The sequence below is a fragment of the Gavialis gangeticus genome, unplaced genomic scaffold, assembly GCF_001723915.1.
Source record: "Gavialis gangeticus isolate Ggan-Ray unplaced genomic scaffold, GavGan_comp1, whole genome shotgun sequence".
Lineage (NCBI taxonomy): Eukaryota > Metazoa > Chordata > Crocodylia > Gavialidae > Gavialis > Gavialis gangeticus.
In genome coordinates, this window is record NW_017728996.1 from 31,754,774 (window position 1) to 31,765,278 (window position 10,505).

Below are 10,505 nucleotides of genomic sequence, written 5' to 3' on the forward strand. Positions count from 1 at the left end.
TTATTAGAGAGTAGATTTAGAGTAGACATCCGCAAGAACTACTTCACAGTTAGGGCGGCTAGGAGCTGGAACCAACTTCCTAGGGAAGTGGTGCTGGCTCCTACCCTGGGGATCTTTAAAAAGAGGCTTGATGACTACCTGGCTGGACTCATTTGAGTCCAGTCTTTTCTCCCGCCCAGGCGGGGGGGTCGGATTTGAAGATCTACAAGGTCCTTTCCGACCCTACTTCTATGATATGATATGAATGGAAGTTAATTTTCATAAGTTCTCACCCAAACGTTATTGCTGTCAACATATCTCACCAACTACGGTTTGTTAGCCCATTGCTTCATAAGAGGAGTAATAAAAGGATTATTTAGGAACAGACTTTGTTTATTTCCCTTTTTTTTTTTTTTTTTTTTTTAGGAGAAGGAAAGTCTTGTATACATGTCACATGTACTTGATTACAGTGGCCATGGAATGAATACTGCTAAGAATCAGCAGATCCATTTTTTCTAAATGAGTATTTTTCATGCAGTTGCTAGCTTCATTTTGAATTTTAAAAAGTTCCATGTTTAAAGTAGCATATAAAGTTGCTTCCACTTACCACTCTCTTTTCCCGAAAGTCAATGCCCACTGTTGTTATGAACTTGGAATTAAATTTGCCATCTGTGTACTGGTAGAGAAGGCTGGTCTTTCCTACTCCAGAGTCACCAAGAGCTAAAAATTTGATAAGGTAATCGTAGTCCCCATCAGACATAGTGAGAACTTAGTAGACTACCTTAAAAAACAAAAAAGATTATTCATTTCATTACCAAAAGCAAGCCAGTAGGTCGATTAGCTCTCAGCAAGAGGACCGTGTCCAGTTTTTGGTACTACATTCTACAAAGGATATAAAGAACCTGGAGGGTCCAGCAATGAACCATGATGATGATGATGATAATAAAAGGGTTGAAAAATAATCTGTATGGCAAAGATTGAACAGAAATGCTTAGTTTGAAGAAAAGAACAATAAAATGTTAGGTTTCATTAGGAAAAGAATTGAAATAAAATTATATATATCATTATACCACCATATATAGCAGAATGGCGAACAACCACACACTGTTTCTGTTGTGCAGTATCTTTCCTTTTAAATCACCTCTATAGAACTGTTACCTCTGATTGCTCCAAAAATGGTAAAAATGAACGAAGTAGTTATACATTTAACCTTAAATGAAAGCGGTTTAAACTTGCAATGTTTCTGCTGCACTTGTCTGGCTATAGAAGCATGCAGAAGTAGAAGTTACAGCATACACTTACTGCTCAACGGCAAGGGTTGGTCCCCATTAACACAACTGTTTGCTGTTCTACTGTAAATCCACAGTATGTCTATATCCTGAACCCTATGTGCAGTCCTGGTCATCACATTCCTGAAAGAATAAACTAGACCTGGAACTCCCACACAAAACTAACACAGAGGTGTGGAATGAATTCCACATGACAAGATAATCAGAAGACATAAATGGGAGGAGATATGAAAGAAGTCTATAAAATTGTAAATGGTACACAAACAGGGAATAGTAAGCTTATTTAACATGTCTCATAATGTAAGAACTGAGGACACCCAGTAAAATTATGAAGCAGGAGGTTTAAAACAGACAAAAAGGAAGTACATTTTTTATAGACTGAATAATTAATATATAGAACTCAATGTCATAGGATGTTGTGGTGGCCAGTACCGTAACTAATCAAAAAGGTTTAGACAACTCATGGAGGATAAGATCATCATGGTTATTAATCACAGCGGCTAAGGATGTAACCTTGTGAGAGTATTACAGGGAATGGATCACTACAAATGTCCTGCCTCTGATACTATTCCTCAAAAGCAGATGCTTTTGGAGCTAGACTGTTCTTAGTGGTGACAGATGACAGAACAAGGAGCAGTGGCCTCAAGTTGCAGCAAGGGAAGTTTAGGTTAGATATTAGAAAAACTCTCACGAGGAGGGTAGTAAAGCGCTGGAATAGGTTACCCAGAGAGGTTGTGGATTCTCTATTCTTGGAGGTTAAGACCCAGATAGGCAAAGCCTTAGCTGGGATGATCTAGTTGGGGCTGGTCCTGCTTTGAGCAGGGGGTTGGACTGGATGGCCTCCTGAGGTCCCTTCCAACCCTAACTTTTTATGATTCTGTGATCACTGACAAGTCTATTTGTTATGCTGGCAGGGTGGGTCTAGCTCATTAGCAAGCTACAAGCCTCCTTCAAAGGGTAGAAGGAGGCTGCTAACTGTATAACAACTGAATGCTTGGGATGAAAAAAAAGGAATAGGAGTGCAGGTTATGGGGTGAGCAGGCACCCCAAGCAAAGAACACCTTCTAGTACCTTCTGCCCCTCAAAAGTATCTTAGGAGCCTGTGGATGCCGTTCAGTGAAACTTCTTCCTGGAGACATGCCCGGATGAGTAAACTGAAGACAATCACCTGGGTTGTCCCAGACAGAACCTCTTTCCTAGACAGCCAGGCCTGGGCAATGGACAGGGCACTGAGTGCAGGGCACAGAACCCCCCTTCCTTCCCTCAGCTCTCACACTCCTTTATAGCAGCAAACAACAAAAATTAAAGCGCTTAAGAGAAGTCCTTCATACATCTTTTACACAGAAGTATCTGGTTGGGAAGGAAAAACCTTGAAGGGGCCTCTGTCTTCAAAGTGTTCAACGTTGTCCAAGTTTGGCCACACCAAAGCTTACTGTCAATGAAAGGATCAATGGAACTCCCACACTCCTGATGCAAATCACCAGCTAAGCTTTGTAGTAAACTGGTGATGGAGAAGTGAAAGGAAACCAAAGAAGAGGCACTCCAGACTGCTGGGACTTAGGGAAAGGCATAGGAAAGGAACAGCAGCAGGTAAAAGATCAGCACAGGACTGGACGGCTGGTGTCTAAAAAGGAAACAGGTACTGAGCAAAAGAGAAACAAGATTTGAGTGCATTAAAATAATGCTCACCCAATAACAGGGTGTTATTTGTGGGCTTGGGAACAGTGGACTGCATGCACCATCCTCCCTAGGAGAATTAAGATGGGGTGGGACTCTGAGCTTGTACAGTACTACCTCAACCTTCTGCCATTAGGAGACAGGAGTCAGGGCAGCCCAACTGATAAGCAGTGACCTACAGGAGGCAGAAGGTTTTTTAGCTGATGTGGACTTGATCCAGCCCCACTTATGCAGTATGCTGAAAGCTGTGCTAAGTACCAGATTTCATCTGGGATCGCCACTGACATTCCAATTTAGGGATTTACACTATATGTACTGCAATTTTGGTGGTGTCTAGTGCAGTAGAGCGTTTTAAAAAAGGGTCTGGTTTGAGGTTCTTGTAAACCATCAGGTTTCTAGATATTGGCCTTAAGAATAACATTGCACTGTTCCATGTTCCATGCAGGTCTCCCTTCCTCTTATGCCTCTAGTTAAGTCTGAGGAAGTAGAGAAGAGGGACATGTAGTTGTTTTTCTTCCCAAAACAGGCTCTTTTTCACTTAAAAATAGCTGAGAAATATTTTGTCCTGTGAAAAATCTCATTTCCAAGTTTGTAATACAACAAAAAATATATTGAGAGAATTTTCTCTTTTCTTAGTGAAAGTTTGAATTATTTTACCAATCCAGGTGCTTGAATATGTCTTACACTATTACTTCTTCAGTCATTATAGTTAAATAAAAAGGTATCAAATATTCAAAATCCAGAAGTGAAAACTAGAGTAGAAAGAACAAACCATTCACAGAGGTACCATATCAACTGCAGCAAAATTCAGTGTCCACGATAACAGATGTCAATGTTCTCTAGTACTTTCCTGTTGAGTAGCTACTGACCTCCTTTTCCTCCAAAATAAACAATACAGAATTGCCTTATGTCATTTTTAAAGGAAAAGACTATCTAAACAAAAGCCTGAAGCAACAGTTTGGAAGGCAATAGAAAATGAGCACAAAGACTACCAATTACCAAGAAAGAAACAGTTATCAAAATATGAAAAGAAAAACTGGAAGGAATTCTATTTTCCATCCTAAGTGTACAATGTGAACTGCACAATGTGAATATTATTAGAATTTAAATGCTATTTTGTGCTCAAAATTACATCAAGCTGTAAGGCTAAGCACTTCACCAAATCTTCAGCATCTCAGTTACATCCACAGCAGTAAAATTCTGCCATCACTTATATAGCAGTAATTCATTCCTTAAACAACAGTGCACAACTTGAGATTTGGAACAAAGTCCAGACTTCAAATGTATTGGTGTCAGCAGTCATCACTGAGGTAGGAATGCAAGTTGCCTTTAAAGCTTTGCTTTTACTGCAAAATTGTATTTTCAAATGGAACGTGACTGTGGTAAATTGAATTAGCCAATTTGGTGTGATAAAGACTTCCCAGACAATATATAGATAAGAGTGATTTTCAAAGGCACAAACAGTGCTTTCTACCCACTGACTTTCAACTGGAGTTGGGCACATAATTGCCACTTGTTCCTTGGAAGTTTACCCCATGGGTTAGTCGCATTTTTTATTCATGAAGGAACCCTACTGGGGCAAGGTTTAACAATGAACAACAGACATACATAAATTATTCATACCTATTAGGGCTGTGCAAAATGGGCTGTACTTGATTTGGATTCAGCCCAAATCAGAAACAATGATTGATTTGGATCACTGTCCCCTATTCAGTTCGGCCAAATCCAAATCTGAAGATTCAGTGCTGATTCGGAGAATCAGCAATTCAGCCATAGACACAGCTTTAAAAGTTTTTTCTACATGCCTTGAGGTATCAGGCGCAGCTCATGAATGCTGCAATGGTGGGGCAGATGGAGCATCCCACAGGAGCGCAGTTGGGAGCTGCCGGCATGCTCGGTAGTGAACCCGGAAGTGGACCGAAAGTACTTCTGGTCCATTTCCAGGTCTGCCAGGGACCGTGTTCAGGGACTCCCCTGCGCCCCCTTGGCTCAGCAATTGGCTGTGGGGGTCCCCGGGTACACCCCCAGACCCAGGAGGCACCAGTCACCCAGCTGGGGGGGGGGCATGGGGGAGCCCCCCAGCACACTCCCCAGCAGACCCGGAAGTGGACTGGAAGTACTTCTGGTCACTTCTGGGTCTGCTGCCGAGCGCGCTGGGGACCCCCCACACTCCTGTGGGATGCTCAATCCGCCCCAGCATCTCAGCATTCACAAGCTGGCTGGTACCTTGAGTTATGTAGAAAAAACATTTAAAAGCTGTGTCTACGTCCAAATCACTGAATCTTTCTGAATCGATTTGGAGGGTTCCAATTCGATTCGGTAAGATTAAAGGGTCTCCTGATTAGATTCGGATTTGGAGATTTGGCCACCAAATCGAGTCAGGGCCCGAAGCTTTGCACAGCCCTAATGCCTACACCCTCCACAAAAGTCATAGTGAACTAAACTGACTATGCATGATCACATTCTAACAAAATTAATTTCAGTAATTATATCAAAACCTCAGAGCAGAAAGCAGCCAACGTTTCTACATACCATTCTTTGACTCCAAACCTGCAGAAATACCCTATGTTTCAACTTGAAAAACAAACGCTGAATAGAGCTAGTGCAGACAGTAAGATACTGTGATAAAAGGCTTTAACCAACAATTAAAATAAATGATCCATCCTGGTACTCATAAAACACTGGCAAAAACATTTTTGGAAGAAGAGAGAGGAGGAAACTCAGACCACCTATCTAGCAGTTTCTTTTGATACATATTAGGAGATAAAGACACCAACAGAAAAATCTCAAGACTGATTTCTCAAAGCTTCTTACTCCAATATGTAGTTTGTGATGTTGCCTGCACATCTTTTTCCAAGTCCTCTTACAGTCCTGTGCAAGCCCTTCCCTCTTTTTAAATCATAAATTATTTTCTGCATAAAGACTAGTAAAGTTACTGGAGATTAAAAAAAGGCCTAACTACTGAAAATGTCCGTCTTGGGCCCATATACTATGAAGACAGGTATCCTTGAAGTTATTAACTTGACTGTCACCCCTCCCTCTTCAGAAGTATTTGTCCCATCTCATCTGTATTATTATAGCTAGATTTAGGTCTTCAGAACCTGAGGTTTTGGTAATAAAACATGGCACTAGTGGTAAAGGCAGTCTTTACTGCTAACTTGTTTTTGGGGTGAGAAAGTTAACATGTGGGCACAGAACTTAGAAAAGAATAAAATTATCATTACCTATTTCTTGCTAAGACTTACTATAAGAGTTGCCCATTAAACTAAGGCTACAGATAGACAAACATTTAAGATACTTATATAGCTTATCTTACAAATAAGATCTGTTTGGATAACCTTTCACATAAGAAAGACTTATCTGGCCTTTGCTTTAATTCAGCACATAGGTAGCAATTAACATCATTTGCAAAATACTGGAAGTGGGACTAGTCTCTTGACAGGAAGTAAATGAAATCACATTCTAATCAACCGTTTGAGAAGAAAATGGTTGTTTCTTGAGCTTGGTGAAGTGCCTAAGCCCCCAGACACACCCTCTTATGATAAACATACCATTCACATGTCTCCAGGAAGTGTTCATTGTAAAGCTCTGGAATTGCTAACCTAACCCTGAAGAGATGCTTGACAGATTCAAGTCCTGTCCTCCTCCCTGTACAAATATTTAAAAAGTAGTCTCCACCCTCCATCTTACAATTTGGGAGTCCAGAAGCACCCAACTTTCTACTACATGATCTCAAAACTTACATTTAATAGCAGAACTCTTCAGGAAGTACAATAAAGAGAAACAAAGCCTTTAATACTTACACAGATTTTATCTCCAGTTTTTTTTTCCTTAATACAATTAAGTTTTCTTTAAAAAGAAATGCATCACATGCATGGCCTGGTATGTTTGCCTGGCACTGAAGTGGCATATTTCATCTACCAAAGCCACCACAGCCCAAAGTGATGAAGGAGCAGATGATGATGCTAGCTTAGCGGCCTAAGCCATAGGTTTGAAATACAAAGAGGATAAAATCCTGTGCCTACCAAAGCCCTTGTAATACTATTAGGGAATTCATTGGGGCAAAGATTTCATCTGCTCTCCACCACCTTGGAATGGATCAGGTCAGTCCTTCAGCCTTCCAAGAAAGATAAGCTGATATTCTTGCTTTTTACCTTCAAGGAAAGTTCTTGTCTGCTCTCAATACTATTGCTACGTGGAACTTCAATCAATTTGAGTTTACCCAAAAATGCATCACCCAGCTTTACACATTTTCTGTTGTGCAGGATCAGTTGCTGCCCTTGCTCCAAGATGCTCCCCTTTCACTAATATTGTATGGACATTGGTTGTGAAATTCTTTAGTATTGGAGGCAAAAGGTGCTATATACATGCCAATTATCAGTAATAAACACAGCCTCCATTCATCTTTTGAGAAACTATCAAGAGGGGATGAAGAACTGTGGCTGGTAATATTTGAAACTTCATCATTTATTATATAAAACCATAATTTTTTTTTCCATCATAGGATTCTTTTTAATTAAGTTTGTGGTAATCTTTCCATAGTAGCACACCATCTAGTCCATTCTTCTTACTTTCATGTGCCCTTCCCCTTAAGGAAAGGAAATCTGAGGGAAGGATGGGATGGAACTAAAACCTAGCAAGAGGTCTGAAATATGCATGGAAAGATCCTTGTCCAGCATTACGTTTGTGGGCAGTAAATATGAGAGCTATTTCTTCAGCTGAGAATACAAAGTCACTGAGGAACAGTTCACACTCCACAGTAAGCATTCCAGTCCTCTTTTTACAGGCCGCTTGTGTTCTGGTTATAGTCAGTACTTCACTTAGTCCAGTGGCAAGATGGACAGAGAATGTGAAAGTCTGAAAAGCACCACTACCAATTTGTATCATTCATAAGAACTGTATAATCAACATAGTCTCTATCTAGATAGCCAGGTCTATAGCACTTCCATTCGTTATGCCTAGTATCTACTACTTGGCCAAAAAGAAAAATTCCCCATTTGTTGATGAATGGCAGGATCCTATTAAAGGAGTATATTGACATACTCCATAATAATCTTCTCTCAGTTTTATGTGGTCATATTTTGACCAGGGCACATTTGGTTACAAACAATACCATGATTGTATTGAGTGACAAAACATTCAAGACTGTGGCACCTTTGTTCCTGAATATGTTACAGGAAAAACTGGCTTGACATGCAGAATTTCCCCTCCACAGTAAAGCTCAGAGAGTGCTCTATATACACAGACAAGTGTTGGGCTTTCAGTAAAACATGTAGCTCCTGTTCTGCCAAACAGCTTGTGGGGGTAGGAAGCAAAATAGATCAGTTTACAGTGATAAAGGTGCAGCTCATGGAAAAACAGACTAAACTGTCAGTTAAAAAATACACTGGCACAGATACGCATCTTGAACTACCACCCACATGCATGCTCTAAGCAAACTGTTCTCTGTTAAACACAAGGTTAAACCAAAAAGTTATAAACACTTACCTCCTTCCACTATGTTAAAGAAATATACTGGTCTACTCAGAGATTTATTCCTAGTGGGAGCACTTTTACTAGCTCCACCTGTTTAGTACACAGTCAGCAGCAGCCTACGTGTCACCTGTTTGCATATATGTCAGTGGCTGTTTATAGATAAAAAGGAGTGCTTCATGTCTGCATGTGTAAAGGAGGAGCTGACTGATAGCACGGCTGGGAAGCAATTACATAGCTTATAACATGACCCATTTGTTTCCTGAACACAGAGCTCCCCAGGAAGGTAGCTGTATATATTCCACAAAGGAGAAGATGAAAGTAATTAGATCAGATCTCTCATATGTGCATGAGAGAGAGAGGCTACATTTTTATACGCAATTGCCCAATAGAGACAATATCACTCAATTAAGCACATGATATAATGATCACAAGTGTTAAACTTCAGTTTTAAAAGCACAATGGCTATAGTATGATTTGCAACTTCACACTTTCTTGTCTCAGACAGGAAACAACATGTCAGCAATTTCTACTGTCTAGCAATGTTTAACTGTCTTTCTCCATCTGTATATACAGCTGAACACAAAAGGTGTTTTGATCATGGTAGGGCTTTTACCATATATTTCTAAAGAAAAAAAGAAGGACATTTTGTAATAATAAAAGCAACTCCTTGGCTCAAATCTGTAAAGCAAATTTTCTGACTGACATCATAAATGTCCATGAAAAATTATAAACCCCTCCAAATTTCTGCACAGCAAAAGCTAAGTACGTTTTAAAACTTTGAGACAACTGGAGACAGAAGGTAGCAACAAAGGAACTCTCTCCTCATATTTATACTTCATGTTTCCCCCACACAAGAGAGAAAAAAATCATTTGTCCCTCTCTAAAAATATTGCATTTGGAACCACTTGGCTAAGGCTACCACTTCCCCATGGCAAAACAGGATTTTAGGCAGAAGCATCAATACTTGCTCCCATGTTCCACTATCAAGGGGAGCCAACCACAAAGTCATTAATGAACTTGTATGATTCAACATATCCCACAGACTGATGTTTAGAGACAAACTAATTAAAACTCTCCAAATGACAAAGACTAGGCCTATAATTAATTCACACAGTAGTTATCATTTTAAAAAGGTCATGTGACCTAGCCACGAGTTACCGTAAGCTACAGAAGAAGTTTTTACCAATGTTTTACGATTTTCATTACAGGTTACAGGCCAGAAAGAACTACATCTGTCAGTTTAGCTTTGCTGAGTACCTTGTCTTTTGTATCCAGTGAGTACTGAATCCTGATGATAAAAAGTGATTCACTGGAGCTAGGTCAGTCCTCAGTCTGATCTGAAAGGCAAAAGGCAAGCTACAGAAGGAGCAGTATAGAAAAGAAGGTGGGTATTTTTCTTGTGGTCATGTCAGGCTGGCACTTAATAGATGAAGGAGCAGGTGTTAGCAAGTTGCAGCATACTCAAAAGGCATCACTATTTTGGGACACTATGGGAATCTACTGCTGATCAAACCATCCAAAATATGGATTGCTGCTGATCTACATCTGTAAAAAAGTGCTTCAACAACCAAAAAACATCCCATACATGGCTTGGCTTAGCTTATATGAAACCAATATCATATACGGTTCTGTTTATCATCATTACCAAATCAATATTGATTTTGTTCATTTATAACTGAAATGATTTTTCTTCCAACTTGTAGCCCTACAAACTTAAGCTTGGGCTCCGGGCTCTTCTGTGCATCACCCTAGGTGAAGAGATTCAGAAGCTAAATTCTAGGCCCGTGCGAAGCAGTTAATATTTGCTTTGGATTCGGCTGATTTGGGGGACAGCGATTTGATTCAGCAATTTGAATCACTATCCCGAATTGATTCAGCCAGAGCTGGTTCGGAGATTCGGCTGCTGCTGCTGAATCTCCAAATCAGCCAGGCCCATCCCCACCAGCCTAACAATGCCCGCCCCAGCTCCTGGCACTTGGGGAAAAAAAAAAAAACAAAAAAACCCACAACCCGACTCACTGGGTGCTGCCAGGCAGGGAGGCGATCCCTGCTGTCCCCCACTGCATGGGGGGCTCTCCACGAGCC

General features: G+C 40.4%; 1 protein-coding gene across 3 annotated transcripts in view; it reads right to left on the bottom strand.

The window, feature by feature from the left end:
- RAB27A (RAB27A, member RAS oncogene family) overlaps positions 1-10,505 on the bottom strand; it is a 59,178-nt gene that overhangs the window by 16,512 nt on the left and 32,161 nt on the right. Inside the window, exons 1-2 of one of the 3 annotated variants that reach the window (XM_019504246.1) lie at positions 8,433-8,654; positions 587-760 (exon numbers count right to left, since the gene is read on the bottom strand). In XM_019504246.1, the coding sequence (XP_019359791.1) occupies positions 587-739 (153 nt within the window). In that variant the 5' untranslated portion in view covers positions 740-760; positions 8,433-8,654. Of the gene's footprint in view, positions 1-586; positions 761-8,432; positions 8,655-10,505 lie in introns of those variants that run through there. The other 2 variants (XM_019504244.1, XM_019504245.1) reach the window with 2 other exon arrangements.